The sequence below is a fragment of the Lissotriton helveticus genome, chromosome 1_2 (genome assembly GCF_964261635.1).
Source record: "Lissotriton helveticus chromosome 1_2, aLisHel1.1, whole genome shotgun sequence".
Classification (NCBI taxonomy): Eukaryota; Metazoa; Chordata; class Amphibia; order Caudata; family Salamandridae; genus Lissotriton; species Lissotriton helveticus.
Genome location: NC_136058.1, coordinates 379,519,768 through 379,536,953, shown reverse-complemented (window position 1 = coordinate 379,536,953; position 17,186 = coordinate 379,519,768). Strand labels below are relative to the sequence as shown.

The 17,186-nt window shown below is 42.6% G+C and overlaps 1 protein-coding gene across 1 annotated transcript in view; it reads right to left on the bottom strand.

The window, feature by feature from the left end:
* Positions 1–8,619: 8,619 nt before the first annotated feature.
* The window catches only part of LOC144804134 (uncharacterized), a 123,328-nt gene continuing 114,761 nt past the window's right edge, over positions 8,620–17,186 (bottom strand). Inside the window, exon 4 of the mRNA XM_078671899.1 lies at positions 8,620–11,373. Coding sequence (XP_078528025.1) covers positions 10,018–11,373 — 1,356 coding nt within the window. The 3' untranslated portion in view covers positions 8,620–10,017. The remainder of the gene's footprint in view (positions 11,374–17,186) is intronic.

The window sequence follows — 17,186 nt, the reverse complement described above, 5'->3', positions numbered from 1 at the left end:
TTAAAGTAAGAACTATTCTTAGAGAACTAAAATTTCTATTTTTAGATACTTTATAGACATTAGCTGCCTGCTGGTATGTTCATAATTATTTTTATTCTGTGATGAAATGGTCTCGAACCTTTTTTCTGTATTAAGAGCCATTTCATGTGTAAATTCTCATATACCAATTAGCAATAATGTATACATATGCGTGATTACTTTAGCATTATTCTACAGCTTGAGTGCATATAATACATGTGACTGTTTTTTCCGTATATTAGATAATTTCAAAATGCATTTTATGTATTTTGGGGTGGTAAGGTATACACGATACTCTACAGTATGTTTTACTATGCCTAGATTCGTAAACATGGCCATAGTTAGCGTGGAGTGGGTGTGATGTATTCCTATAGGTTCTGTATCGATCCCCCTATTCCTGACCCTGTTCTGGTTAACAAGTTAACTAGCAGCCATCCCATGATGCAGAAACCGTTATCTGATTAAGCCACACTACGGCACAGGAACGTGTTATCTGATTAGGTCATAACGCTTGCCATCTAATTAGACAAGCAATATTCCTCCAGCCCCTGATAAGGCATACGGAGTTCTCAAAACAAATCAAACCTATGACAACCTGGGAAAAACCCTGCGGCCATTGTTTTGATTTCACCGAGAACTTCAGCAAAAGAATGTGCTAACGACCAGCTCGTATGACATCCTTATTGACGTATCTATGTCCATCCTTACGTCAATCTCGGCACCTTACAGGTATAAATATTACCGGTATTGCCTTAAGCAAACACACGCGGTGGTGACGAGATCGGAGCAGCCAGACTTGCCGAAGCCCAGAAGCAGAGCAGACACCGCTGGCGCAGCCCCGCCTTCCTGACGCGCTGAGAACGAGACGCTGCTTTCTCCTGCCGAGAAATCCAGCTCCGGCGCTTCCGGGTAGCCCTCGCAGGCAGCCTGGAATATCGAGACCAGAGACGAGAGATACCATCCCTCATTCATCCTAGATTCCAGGTACAGAACTGAATAACCCCTCGCAGAGAATTCTTGAGTCAGTCACTTGGCAAAACAAACTTAACTTAAACTGCTACTTTCTATTCCCGCCCACGTATTAGGCTTAGGTCAGGTACACTGGGGTAGGCGTAGTTAGAAACACCAGTTGAGTACGATTAGTCAAATGTATATGTGTATGTATCTATTTTATTCATTTTAAACCATCATATGGCTTAGAAACCATATAAATGTTTTTACAGTATTATTTTATACTTCTGCTTTTATTGTATGCACTTTACTTAACCATAAGTATTGCGATAATATCGATCCATTTCTCTTGTATGAGAAAAGAGACTGATCAATAAATACCATCTTTTATTGAACACGCCCGTCTCTTCCTTTTCTCTACAATCTGGTGAGACTAAGAATGCACGTACTGACTGAGTAAAATAGGTTGTCTTTTGTTTTCACACGACTCTAGAGATACACTCTTGATTAGGGGAGAGCAAAGTTGTCATGTTCTATGGTTGTCAGAAACTAAATCCCTTCTTGTCTATCCAGGGAGGTTCAACTCCTCCTTGCCTATTCGAGAAAGTTTCTAGTGAACTCTGAGCTAGCTGGCAAACCCAAAACTTTAAGTCTAATATCGACAATAGAAGACCTAGTTAACGTCTGGTCTGGGCCTATACTATTGAAGGTATTATTCCAATGCGCAGAGCCTATTGGGATAATAGGAACTACACTACAATACAACCCATTGCTCATTATGTTTCTGCAGACAGTCAGCTCCCAGTGCCAAAAACCCTGCCAGTTTTACTATCCTGGCCTACACCAGAGCAGAAGTTATGAATTTAAATACCCAAGGTAAGTCCCTTCCTTGCCCGCGTTTCAGGTTACTGGTCTATCCAGCGCACTCAAATGTCAACAATGTTGCTTTTCTTTACAAGATGAATCTTGTCACCGACCAATAATTTTCCAGAAAGACCTCTAAACAGAAATGATGGATAGGCCAGGTGTACTATACAAATTATTCCTCTTACGCAAGGGGGTACTTTCAGGGTGAGAGCAGGAGTCCCATTTCTGTGCAGTAACCACATAATAGACCCAGAAGGGTGCTATGTAGTCCTGGTAGGCAAATTAGATGGTAGAGACATAATTGGGAACATATATGGGCCGAATACAGATCAAATTTCATTCCTGGTGGCTCTTTGTAGTGAGTTGGCGCCGTACTTGACAGATACAGTGATCCTAAGTGTAGACTTTAACTGCATCACAGATACAGAATTAAATTGCTCCCATCCACCCCTGAGAGATTCCCCCACTTTTCGAGTGGCCGAAGCACGGCCAGCGTGACAAAAATGAGATCTGATAGATTATTGGAGTGTACTACACCCAAGAGACAGACTACTCACTCTTCTCGTATCTGCACGATCTGTATATTAGGATAGATGCCATAATATGTTCCCCAAACGTACATGAGCACGTGATGTCAAGCGAGTATCTAGCCCAGACAATTTCTGACCACAACCCCCTGTTGACAGGGCTTCGGTGGACGAGGTAAAGACCACGCATCCTCACTTCGCGATTAAGGCTGGAAGCCCTGGAAGACCAGGTCTTTCAGACAACAATAAGGACAGAAATAGAGCACTACTTTGAGACCAGTGCAGGCACTGCTACTAACCAAATGGTTGAGTGTGATGCCTTCAAAGTCGTGATTAGGGGGAAATGCATCTCTGAGGCTGTAGGAAATAGGGGGACACTCCTACAAGACACAATGAAGGGTGAACAAAACCTTAGGGAACATGAAATAGCGAGACCAGACCATAGAGAGCTGCAGGAAGAACTTCTAGAAGCTAAACAGAAAGTGGTGGAACACGTAGACTTTGCTGCTTTGATTATAGAAACTACGTGATTTGAGCCCAAGCTGCAAGGGATAAATCTGGGACAGGGTTAGCTTACTTGGCTAAAATAGGGCGACTGTATTCAAGAATAGGGATGACCTGGACGGGGCTTCTTATAAACAACAAGATATTAATAAGGTGTTAAGTAATATGGGGAATTATATAGGAGTCGCACGAGGTATTCTGAGTCTGATGTTGAAGACTTCATAGGACCCCAGATTTTTACCGACTATAGACGAGGGGGCTGCTGAAACCCTGGTAAGGGACATAGAATTACAGGACGTTAGGGTAGTTATTAAAACTTTGGCCAGGAATAAAACACCGGGTACAGATGGCCTTCTGGTCACGTTTTACTCGCTGTATGTAGACATCTTGGGACCGAGACTAGCCGAAGTTTATAATCAAGCAAAACAAGTGGGGCCCTACCGGGCTCAGCAAGGGAAGCACTGGTTATCTCGCTGCTAAAACTAGGCAATCCAGCAACAGATAAAACAGCATACAGACCGCTTTCTATGCTAAACTTAGACTATATTATTTTGAGTAAAATTCGGTCTATGAGCCTTCTCCCATATATGACAGACCTAATTCATTTAGACCAGGCAGGGTTTATTCCCACACGCAACACTGCAGGAAATATTAGAAGATTAATGTGTATCCTAAAGTCAGAATCCTATGATAAAAATGAGGCAGTCATATTTGTGGTCGATATTGAAAAGGCCTTCATTAGCTTAGAAGGGCCGTATCTAGTCAGACTAATAAAGACCTTTGGTCTGGGCTCAGATTTTGTATAGTGTATGTCCCTGCTATACTCAGACTCTAGGGCTCGAGTCAAAACTGGGGGGTCTGATTTCAGAGGCTTATCAGGTGGTGAGAGGCACACGACTAGGGTGCCCACTCTCCCCACTGTTGTTCGCTCTAGCCATGGAGCCCCTTGCAGTCAGGGCCAGAATGGGTCTTCATTATAGAGGGCTGAGGCGATGGGCAGAACCCCACATATAGCGCTATATGCTGCTGATTTATTATTGTTCCTCTGGAACACAGGAAATGACCTGAGGGAGCCTGGGTACTGCTGGCATCGCTGGTGAGAGTATTGAGTCTTAGAATGAACTGGAGGAAGTAGTGCCTCTTCCCCACTAGAGCAGGGTGTGAGAAGCCGCCCATGGAGGTGGAAGTGTCTTGGGAAAGCAGGTGTCTCCCATACCTGGGAGTTACCATTTATCACGATAGGGCGGATTTGTTGGATGGTAATATAGGGAAAGCAATCAGTGGGGTGAGGGTGAGTTTCGCCTGGACCATACCCTTAACAGTCATGGGAAGAATATCTTTGCTGAAAATGGTGACACTGCAGAGATTACTTTACCAGTTTGGGGTGTAGCCTGTCTGGATCTCAGAGGGAACGTTTCGCTGCCTGAAGTCATTAGTGATATTCTTTATATGGGGAACGTGTAGACGAAGGGTGGCGTGGACTACACTAAAGAGGCCAAAGGGAGAAGGGAGCCTTGCGCTACCAGACTTCAAATACTACTATCTCGCAGCTCAGATGCAGTGGTTCACGAAATGGGTAGCTGGAAGGGTGAGAGATACGTGCCAACCAGATGCCGCAGTCCCTAGTCTGACAGTTTTATCTAACACAGTGCTCCGATTGGCGACACAGAGGGGGGATGAAACCAATGGAGTCAAAGTAATACGTAAATTCTGGGCTGAAAATGTGACTTCAATAACAATAACAGTTTCTTACCCTCTGTTTTCTTTACTTTCCTTCATTTGTTCCCCTGTGAAATGGTTTGAAGAAAATGAAACACTTTTACTGGAAATGTCTTTTTCTGAGATTGTCCTGTTGCATATTGCAGCCTATTGATGAAGAAAAAAAAAAGTTCAAAATATGAAAAAGAAATAACTAAATAAAGCATGACAGAGCAGTCGCAAAGTGGCCAGATTGGTTTAATTCACACCGTAAACTCATTAGCGCCACTTTAGAAAGTTTGCCAGTGAAGCGCTACTTTTGTTTTCTCGTCTTTCTTTGAACAGTACGGTTTTCCTCGGGTGGGGAAGTGCACTATTCCTGGAGGTACTTCAATACCTGGTTGACGACTGGAGTGGTAAACATTTATGTGATCCCTATCAGCTGTTTTCCTTAGTTTAGTTTATAAAATGTGTACCACTGCTATGTGTTCAGGGATGTGGTCTTTTTAAACCATACTGGTCACGTTTCGTAAGGATACATGCAATGGATATTGAAACAGTTCCCTTCCGGTCCTGTGGTCATGCCCTTAATTGTTCAGGTAAAAACACTCATTGATTTCTGAATAATGAGTGTAAAAGTGTTACGGTAATCATGTTGTTCTGCCTAAGTTTCACATGCTTAACTTAATCTTGCATTCCCTATGAGGGTCTGCTTTTTCCAGGACTTTCCCATTTTTCATTTTAGGCAGCATATTATTTTTGTCTAGTGCATAATTTGAATTTAGTCGCATCCATGTGTTTATTGTGGTGCATAATTGGTTTGTAGCTGAAGGAAGTGCAAGATTCGGTCAGACAGACAGTTTGGTGTTCAGTGGGGGTCAGGATATGGCACTATGGCCAGAACTGCCGAATTTGGAACTGGGGAACCAGGTTCAGACTTCATTACCAGTCCCCCAGACCACTCTCCTGGGGGAGCACATTCCCATGCTAGACATTAGAAATCTCCGCTGGACTTTACAAGTCCTGGTGTCTTAGCACCAGTCGGTGGCCCCTAGAGGTGGCAAGTGTGGGTTAACCTTTAAGACCTGTCCACCACAATCCCTACTGAAGTTCACCTCCAGTCATGCCTTGCCTTCCTGTATGATCTTAAGTTGTGCTTGGTATAATAGGGAGCATTGCAGGCCTGCCTGCTTTAGCAGTCATTTGGCAGGAAGGAAGTGTAAATGCAAATGTTGTCTCCCTTATTTTGGATTCATCCCTTTTCTCGAGCCAGCCTGAGGATTACATCACAGTCTTTGTAGTTTAGCAGACGTGCCACGATAGGTCAGTGGGAGGTTTGGGGCAGAGTGACCCGTGTGTCCTTTCGACAATGAATACTTGTGACAATTTTTTGCCACAGAGGTACCCAAGTATGGTCTCCACAAAGTCCTCCATTTTGGTGACTGCTGTAGTCTCCGGCACCCCCACAATATGGATGTTGTTGTGCCTTGACAGGGATTCGAGATCTTCATTCTTGAGCTTTATGCGTTCCAATACTTTGACCATTCATAGGAGCTGTTCCCTTTCAACAGCCTGGTTGTCATCGGCATCTGAAACAAGGGTTTCCAGCTGGTCGTGTCTGGCATCATGGGCACCCACTCGCCCCTCAACTTTGTCTAGGCACAAGGTGAGCAGGTCCAGCTTGGAATCTGTTTTTCAAGCTCGTTTTAACATCCCTAAGTATTTCTTTCCGATCCAGCTCATGCTCATCGGAATCCTCCACACGAGTAGAGGCTGCCCCACTGTCCTCTGTACGGTCCACTTGTCTAGTGTTGCGCTTTCTCTCGAATGATAGCTTGGTTTGACGTCCCTCATGATTGCCCCGGTTTGGTGAGGTTGGGGGCAGGCAGTCTGTCACCTGGTGTGGGAAGTGATATGTTATCCAGGTGTGTGTGTCACACCAGGTTTCTGCTGGAATCTCTGCATGGGATGGGCCATAGCCCCAACAACTGATTGACCCCCCGCCTCTCTACAAATTCGATGTTGTCCTGATGGTGCAAGGGGGCGCTGCAGCACACAATGTCCACTGCCGCTGTGGGGCAAGACATGGCCAGACTCCAATCAGAGCGCCGCCTTATTAATTAATGCATGTGGTGGTGCAGCTTAGAGCGAATAGGCCAAAGACTGGGTGAAACCCTCACTGGATGTGTCATCATGAACATAACAGTTTGTAGGCCTATCCTCTGATGAAAGGCAGGAGGATGCATTTAGCTGGTCTGACAGGGCCCATAGATCCGGCCCAGTCACCTGGAGAAGATTGACAACTTATCCGGATAATTTGCGTACTCCTCCCAGAGTCTCCACCAGCCCAGGAAGGGAGGTGCATAGTACCATGCCCGTCAGTTTAGTGCAACTGCTGCGCGTGGCAGGGCGAGCGGGACAGGCCGGGGAGGATGGGCAATGACTTACTTTTCATCCTGTGTGCTTAGTGAGTTGAAACTTCAAAAGTATGTGTCCCAAAGGTGAACCACGGCTTGACTGTGCACGGTTTCAGCAATATGCCCCTGAGCCCTGCCCACTCCCTACAAATCTTGATGTGTTTTTGGGACCATCTCCTTGCTATGTAAATCGGGCACCAAATGCCGCATTCAGTAATCCATGCCTTTAGCCCATGTCTCCAACCAGGGACTTTTTTGGTTTCTTGGGCACAATCAAATTTTGTACTTTGAGCCTGTCTTGTTTTCCTCTCCACTAATGTACATATAATTCTCCCATATGTTCAAGACTGAACTAGCTACGACTAATGTGCATTGAATTCGCTAGTAAATTCGGAGTCCTTCATGACAAGCAAACTGCAAGGATTTCAAAAGCACAGTAAATATTGTTTCCAGTGAGAGGCTGCATTACGTTTAGTGAAGAAAAGGGTGAGTTAGAGGACTTGTTACTTAAGGTGGCATTGTAGATTACACTAATGTTCCAAGATTCTTTTCTGACATTGCTTCATTGCAGACTTTGGTGAGCAGGTCCGAAGGAAGTGTGATGAGTCTCGCACTGCTGTTTCCGCTCTCATCCCCTTACCTGTTTCCCCTATATGTAAGATGCTGTGATTGCCTTTACAATTACAAGTCAGGGTCACTCGCAGGAGGTGATTAGAACTAGCTTTGTGCCACCCTGAAGCCTGGTAACCAAAATCTGTGGACTATGACACCCAGGCTCCTACTGTACTGTTAGGGATAAACTCTTACTGTTGAATGTTTGGGTATAGACAAGCACAGCATCAAGATTCTTCCTCTTCTTGTGCCTTCTGTGCTAGAATAAGTAATATTTATTCTTTGTAGATTTGCTTCTGCCTTAATACAGATTTACTTTTGAGATTAAATTGTTGGGCCACATGCAGAAACTATATTTACCAATATTACAACACTGAGAAGAACTGTAGAAGTACTGTCAGTTGTCAGCAAGTGCGACCCACAATGTTGCTCTAAAGGTGATATTTAAACAACTAATTTAAATCAAATTACATCGCTGTATAAATGTTACTTACTTAAAGGTCACTAAGTGGTAAAGTTATTGATTATGCAAGTTTTTGTTTACCCTGTGGTCAATGATGTTCTACTGAAAACATTGACGTGTTGATACTGTGTTTACACCAATAGTTTTAGGGATCCAATGAGGGTCGGTATTCATTAATTTGGGTAGTAAGTGATTGAGATAGAAGATCTCGCATCATAACAATATTTTCCTTTTATATTATTCTTTGTAGTGTGGCTGCAAATAAAAGCGGCATTGAGTGTGGTTTACTCAGTACTTAAGAGCAAGTTCTGAGCAACCGAAGAGTAAGATGGGGTGTCCTATCCTTGAATCCTTTTACAAACGCATGATATATTTCCATCACAAGGGTCAATTACTGAACATTTGCAACTTTGCAGCATTATTAACTCCTCAGCAAAAACACAACTTGAGAGTTAATTTGTCACAAGAAACACTTAGTGAAAGGTGTTCCACAACCAGCTGAAGTTTAAGCATGATGTGTTTTTAAAGAATGTACCAATGAAGTTCTCACAATCAGACCATGTAGAGTGCACAGATGAGATCATGGTTTATTAGTGCTTTACGTTTTTTTTATGTTTTTCATTCAGAAAAGACTCTCTACTGTAACACGAAAAGGTTCTGCAGAACCAAATGTGTAATAAAACCTTCAAACTTCTAGAATATAAATGTACTGGCTCCATAGACAGTCTCTTAACTCCAAACAAAGAAATGGATCAATTTGGTTAATTTAAAATTAGCACAGCCTGGAGAAGTAGGAGGCTGAGGTGAGACAAGAAAGAAGAAAATAATAAACCACTGCTGGCATCAGAATGGAGCAGCTCCAAAGTTACCACAGCCTCTATTTATAGGACTCGTGTGAATTTTACAATGTACATTGTTAGTCCTCTTCTGCTAGAGAGTGCTCAGACCTAACCAACAATACTCTGACAAGTGTAAACAATAGTATATGCCAGAGTTTTACTTTTTACCCTTCTTTCATTTATTCATGCATGATTTCCAAGCCTTATTCCACTAAACAGCAATCAGACTTTTTCAAATACCGTTATAAAAATACTTTCATATGCATTTATCATATATAACCCCTTATACATATATCCATAAGAGGATTTGTATGCGTCAAAGTACTGTACATTATACAATTTTGTAACAACAGTAAACAAGTAACATCACTGAGACAAAGGACCAAGAGGTTTATACAATACAGGAACAACAGTTAAGATAAAAAATATGTATAAAATACAATATCAAGAAATCACGTTTGAACTCCTGAAACATTACATAATATAATTAGAACAGCGCTGGTATGTGAGAGCCTGAACCAAGAGGGTTGCTCCTTAACATTCTTGAACTAACAGCCATATGACAAATTACTGGGTGAAACTCATTTCATATTCAGCTAACTTTAATGAATGTGCAACTCATTCTACACTCAGCAAACATGAATGGTTTCGCTTCTCTGTTAAAGGACCTTAACGTTTGAGGCTGTAACGGAGTTCACAATCACTCCTCTGTGAAATTTCTTATATGAATGTCCACTGATGTACTCCTAGCATTACATTTGTAGATAAAGTTAGTCATTTGATTCACTTTCATGATTTTGTGCCATATATAGTCGCTGACAGACTTGAGCTTAACACACAATCACTGCATCATGTTTATTCTTCAAAAACGATTGCTGGTACATTCATCACACATTTCCCACGTTTTTCCCCCTCTTTTGTGTGTTTGCTGAGATCACATTAACAATGAGAATTGGTTAAAGCTATTCTCAGTTTCACTGTATGCATTTATTTTTCCATTGAGTGCTCTCTGGGGAGGACAATTCACAAAAGCCCACATTCAATATGTTCGTGTTTTTACCATGGTTCACATTTGTGAATGGTACCTTATGGCTGATAATTATTCAAAGATCGTCAAATATTCACTGAACATCTGGGTTTTTTCTGTGTATCTGCATGTGGCGTGTTAGGTGTGCCAACTGAATAAAGCTCTTCCCACATTTGCTGCATGTGTATGGTTTTTCTCCTGTGTGGGTATGCTCATGGCGCTTTAAATCTGACGAATTAATGAAACCCTTCCCACATGTGTTGCACTTACATGGTTTTTCTCCTGTGTGTGTTCGCTTATGCTGCAATAGGGCTCCTGGTCTTTTAAAGCTCTTTCCGCATGTATTGCACATGTATGGCTTTACTGAAGTGTGTGTTAGCAGATGGCCCCTTATGGAGGATGCTTTAAGGCTCTTCCCACATTCACTACAAATGTGAGTTTTGTCTCCTGTGTGTGTTTGCTGGTGGGCCTTTAGAGCTGATGGAGCAACAAAGCGCACCCCACATTCACTACAAACATATGGTTTTTCTCCTGTGTGTGTTCGCTGATGTATCCTTAGGTATGATGATTCATTAAAACTCTTACAACATAAGGTGCATGTGTATGGTTTTTCTCCTGTATGTGTTCGCAGATGGACCACTAGTCTTGAAGATTCATGAAAGCCCTTCCCACAGTCCTTACATTTATATGGTTTTTCACCAGCGTGCATTTGCTGATGACGCTTTAGAGTTTTTGAATGACCGAAATTTCCACCACATTCATTACACTTGTATGGTTTTTCTCCTGTGTGTGTTCTCTCGTGGATCTTTAGGTATGATAAATGATTAAAGCCCTTTCCACAGTGACTGCATTTGACTGCTTTAGGTTTTGCATGTGTTCGCTTGTGAGACAATAGGCTTGATGATACATTGAAACTCAAATCAAATTCATGGCACTTATATGGGTTTTCTCCTGTGTGGGTTTGTTGATGCCCCCTTAGGATAGCTGCCCGACTAAAGTTCTTCCCACATTCAATGCATGCGTAGGGTTTTTCTCCTGTATGAGTTTGCTGATGGCACATTAGGCCTAATTCCTGATCAAATCCCTTGCCACACTCATGGCAAATGTATGTTTTTTCTCTTGTATGAGTTTGTTGATGACGCTTTAGGTCCGAGGACTGAATGAAACCCTTTCCACACTCAATACACTTGTATGGTTTTTCTCCTGTGTGTATTCTCTGATGGACTTTTAGGAGTGATGACTGCTTATACGTCTTCCCACACTCGCTGCACATGTATATTTTGTTTCCGATCACCGTTTGCTGGTGGCATTTTCGGTGCGATGATGTGACTTTCAAGCTTTTCGCACATTCGCTGCCTGTGCATTGTTTTTCTCTAGGAAATTCAGACTCTTGGCTGGCTACATTTTTATGGTCATCCCCCAGATTAGTTTGCTGATGGCCCATCATGGTTCATAAAGGTCAAAATATATTCTCACATTCACATGTAAGTGGAATTGCAAAGAAGAATGTTCCAACGGAGAGGATGAATAATGCCTACATTAATTCCAGTCATCACATTCTTGGCTTCTCTTGTGAGGGCTGTATCTTCTTGTCGATTACATTAATTTTTACACAAGAGGAAATTAAGTGTATATGTTTGCACATTGCTCAGTACTGCAAGAAGCAGCGCTACATCTTTTATCATTTAGTTGTATAGTTTACAATGTATGTATTCTGCACAATAGAACGTTTTATGTAGTTCTTTGGTGTGGCCGAAAGATAATTACATTGACCACAAATATAACATGATTATCCTCATTTTAGGCAGTAAAGCAATGCTGTAACCTCCACTTGGAGATCTCAGCTCAATGACCATGTTGGAAACGTTATAAAGCATATTTGCCTGTTGATTTGATACAGGTTTTTCTGTTTTAGTCAGAGGCTGTGAAGGTATTTTGACGCATACATCTAAGGGATTGCTCTAGTTGGTTTCTTGGAGGATGGCTCTGTTCATGCTTCCGTTATTCAGCTTCTTGTTAGACTGTTCCTTTCTGAGGCTCAAACACCAATGCTTCTAGCCTCTCTTGTACATGTTTCTGATGAGCCTTAGTTTAAGATGTAAGTGGATCATTCCACTGTTGTGGGTCAAGAGATCTGAAATCATAAAACATGTATACATTAATAGAAAACAGAGCATCTTATCTTTTAGGAAAAGTGAAATTTCGTGGTATTGGAATAAAGATCTGGAACTAGTATATAATGAAATCTCAGATTGAAAGCTTTTGGATTGACTTCCCATAACAATGCATGAAGTAAAATAAAATACAAGCACATTGTAATGAACAAATATGAATATTAGCATCATAAGAACCAAAACCCTGTAGCAAAGAGACAATTAGATACATATGCAATAAAGGCACAGAAACATCGTACAAACCTTCTGAATACGAAAATACATGAATAGCAAGTGTAAACATACACAGAATTTATTAAAAAGTTATTCTGTGGGGGGTTTTTGACCCTATGAAATGCAATTCAGTCTTTTTCTTGAAAAACATGGATAACAGATCCTAGGACCATGTCACAATTGTACTTTTAAATTGAGAACCCAGCACAAACACCTACTTAGGCAGGAATCACATTCATATGTGTTTCAATTGTTATCATACCCAGTAATTAGTGGGAGGGATGAAGAATGCATGCCTTGTTAAAATTACAATACCCTCATACAACACCCTCATACAACGCCTCAACAACATCGGCATACAAGGAAAAGCCTTGGACTGGATCATCTCGTTCCTAGCCGGGAGAACCCAGAGAGTCCGACTCCCCCCTTTCTACTCAGAGCCCACCAAAGTCATCTGCGGCGTCCCTCAAGGCTCCTCACTCAGTCCCACCCTCTTCAACATCTACATGAGTCCCCTCGCCTCCATCGCACGTCAACACAATCTCAACATCATCTCCTACGCCGACGACACCCAGCTAATCCTTTCCCTCACCAAAGACCCCAACACCGCCAAAAACAACCTTCACGAAGGTATGAAAGAAGTAGCAGAATGGATGAAACAGAGCCGCTTAAAACTCAACTCTGACAATATGGAGGTACTCATCCTAGGATCCTCCCCCTCAGCTTGGGACGACTCCTGGTGGCCTTCCGTTTTGGGATCTGCGCCCACACCCACAGACCATGCACGTAACCTTGGCTTCATTCTAGACTCCTCCCTCTCAATGTCCAGACAAGTCAACGCCGTATCGTCCTCCTGCTTCAACGTCCTCCGCATTCTCAAAAAGATCTTCCGCTGGATCCCCTCGAAACAAGAAAGACTGTCACCCATGCACTGGTCACGAGTCGACTGGACTATGGCAACACACTCTACGCCGGAATTACAACAAAATTGCAGAAAAAGCTCCAGCGCATCCAAAACGCATCAGCGAGACTCATATTAGACATCCCGCGCCGAGAGCACATCACCGGTCACTTAAAAAACCTCCACTGGCTTCCCGTCAACAAAAGAATTACCTTTCGCCTTCTTACCCACGCACACAAGGCCCTCTATAAGCTAGGACCCGAATGCCTCAACACCCGACTGTCCTTCTACAATCCCACCCGCCAACTAAGATCATCCAATCAAGCCCTCGCCGTAGTCCCGCGCATCCGAAAAACCACCATGGGTGGCAGATCCTTCTCCTTCCTAGCTGCCAAGACCTGGAACTCACTCCCCACCCACCTCCGCCTTACTCAGAATCACATCTCCTTCAGAAAAGAACTGAAAACATGGCTATTCGATAAACAGTAAACCCCTCCCTCCAGCGCCTTGAGACCCTCTGGGTGAGTAGTGCGCTCTATAAATTCATGAACTTGAACTTCAAATAGGTAAGCCCTAAAATCCATTTTTACGCCCCATTTGAAGGCAAAATTGGATGTAGGTGATAAATTTCACCCCAAATGAATTCTGAACTAATTTGTATTGATTTAGTGTCCATTTCAATAAATATCAAACTAAACACTAGGTCGTGTTTAATGAAGGCCTTTACTGTGATCCTGGCACACTAGAAATGTAAAATAAATCAGATTAACAATATCAACATACAGATGGGGAGTTTTTAAAAACTTGATGGAGATCTTAGCTTCTACAGTTATGAATATTCAATGAATTACCTCCCAAACAATAAAGCACTTTTTGTAAGATTTAACTAACTTTCTTCAACCAATTACTCTAGACTTAATTGACCATGGTGCTCATTACTGTCCTTTGACGAGTAAAGATGCATATGGCTTAAACAGGAGGACACTTATTTCTATCTTCTTTCATTTCTTTTGCTGTCAGTTTTTATAAGTACTAAGTTTAATGTATAAGCTGCTTATTTTTATTCATGGACTAATAACTTGTTTGCTACTATGGCTAAATGTGCCCTTTATATTTTAAATTGCCAAAGAAGTCCCAGTTTATATCTATTTTAATAGCTTAAATGTGGAATTTGAGCATAGAACTTACCTTTACTCACTACGTTTAGGTGCAGAATTATAATGCACAAGCTGCACTCTACCAGATTAAACCCATCTGAAACCACTCTTGCTAAGCCAATAGCGGAGACTGCGCACCAGCTCGAGAACTACTGTGAATCTCTATAGAATATAAAGATATAAAAAGTGCGTACACATGTCAAGGAAGAAATAACAAGCTTCTAATGCCCACCGTATGCCTACTTGTTTGCCTGTCATAAGGAGACAAAATATACAGAACCTAAATAAATATAGGTTTGCTGCATACTGTAGGAAAGTGCCCCTTCTTGCATGGTTGCCCCCCCCCCACTTTTTGCCCCACGTTGATGTACTTTGACTGAGTGTGCCCTGGGCTCCTGCCAAGCAGGTACCCAGGGCCTATGTTCTTTCCCTAATCTGTGATGTTGCAAAACCCAATTGGCAACTCTCTGGCCATATGCCAGTCCCTTGTAAAAGGTAGCAAGGGCACTGTAACCAGGGTAGGCGTCTAAAGGCAGCAGCACTTATTGTGTCGCCCTTAGAGGTCCTGTACCTTTACACACACACGTATAGCCCGACACCCAGGACATATTGTTTGGGGTCAAGGGCAACAAACGTTCATGTTTTTTGGTCCTTGGGACAAGTAGGCCCAACCCCCTGCAGCATAAAATCTTTGGCTGCCAGTTTACAGTACCACAGTATGGATTAGAGAAGAGCATATTATTGCCTGCAGTTATGGTAATATGTGTATCCATGAGTTAATGCTACTCAGATCTGTATTTATGGTTCATTAATACAAAGAAAATGTTGTTGGCTCCAACTGCACTACATTAAATTATTTGCCGACGATCACATTTGAAACCAGTTTATGTGTCAAGAGCATTACAAATAGGTTGACTAGATTATTTAAGTCACCAGACCTGCTGGCCTAGTAAAGTTTTTATGATTTTTCAAGGCCTATACAACAAATTACACAGCCTCCTCCTTTCTTTGCTCAACCAGGCAAACCTACAATTAGGTGGCCTCACTGGTTTCATATGTTTGAAAATCACCTTGTGGCCATTGACGTTGGCAGTTATCGCCCTGAGCGTAAGTGCGCACTACTGTATGGCAGTTTGAGTTTGACAGCGCAGCACATTTTTGACAATTTACCATCTAAAGAGAGGCCCCGTAGCCAATCCTCGGATGGTACATTGAATGTATATTTAGAGGCAGTTGAAATATTACGTAAAGAATTTGCTGGGGAACCCAGCATCATTTTGGAAAGACATAACTTAGTTAAACGTGTACCACTTCTAGAGGCAGGAGTTGAAGAGTATGTGGCGCCTCTGAAAATTTGGGCAGCCACATGAGAATTTTGGATGCCACATTCGAGTTTGGTTCCTACGTGAATACATACATTTGTTTCGCAAAAGGAGAAACCAGAAGTTTTTTTAACCAGGTCCTGCATATATACTCCCAACTAAGGTATGTAGAAAATAAAGGAATGTGCAGTTCCTAAAGTGGAGAGTTCAGGTCTCTTACGGGTTGCCCTCACACACCCCAGAGGATGTCATGCTTCATCATAGGGCTTGTGCTCCTCGTCGGGCCGGCGCTGCAATGCCCGACAGACACCCGTGAAGGGGCTCTTTATCGGAGATCTTTTCTGATGAAGCAGTTGGGTGTGTGGGGTGTGCCATTTTTAAAGTACACAGTTTTTTGCAACTCAGCAGTTTTGGCGATACATCAGATCTCACGTCACACCCATTATACCTGCACTTCCTTGAACACCTGAGCACAATCGTCCTCTATTGCAAATTTTTTCGTGTGGACAATTTAACCCCCAATTTTTACCTCATTTAGTGCAGACTAGAGCACCATTCAGTGGTTTATGTGCTCTAAATATCGATCTGGCCTCGTGAGAGCATGATTGTCAGGCACTGATCGCCTCCATCACCTTCACTTGAAGAACGGTGTTTTGAGCACTCTCACCAGTAGTTTGGTGATTCCCACATGGGACCGGTTATCCTCGGTCTAACTGTTTGTTCCAATTTTTAAGTTCAGGTCTCTAATCCTCAGGCTATATGCCCTGACTCCAGTCAGAACCGCTGGTTTCACAATGATGCACTGCACCAGCGTTGCGGTAGTGTAAGAGTCAAGGGTACCTTCTCTTTCACTTTTAAGACATTGGTCCTGACGAATTGTCGCTAGACCCGTTAGGGGCTGTAAGGCAAGAAACATGTTGACCACAGACACTAGACAGCCCTGTAGGATCATTACATCCAGGCAGGGCTCATACATTTTTAGCTAGGCTATTGCACCCCCAGAATAAATAACCACTACCTAGGATAGCACTAGACCTATATTTAACTCACATCACTCACTCACACACTACTCTGACCACATACCCTCACACAACCAACTGCTTCATCAGAAAAGATCTCCGATAAAGAGCCACTTCACGGGTGCCCATCAGACATTGCAGCACCTGCCCGACGGGGTGCACAAGCCCTATGATGAAGCATGACATCCTCCGAGGTTTGTGAGGGCAACCCGTAAGAGACCTGAGCTCTCCTCCACTTTAAGAATTGCACATTCCTTTATTTTCTACATACACTTGTTACCAGTTCATCTTCAATTGTGCTTCCAGGAAAATTCAGGAGCATTTACTCAGTTGCCACAACCCCACTCTTAGTTAAGTTTTAGATCAAACCAAAGTATGGAAAGATCACTGATCTCCTCAAAAGAGTTAAATCCTGCTTCTACAGTGAATTTGGCTGCAAGTGCTATTCCTGCAGATGAAGACGATACGGTGTGTGCA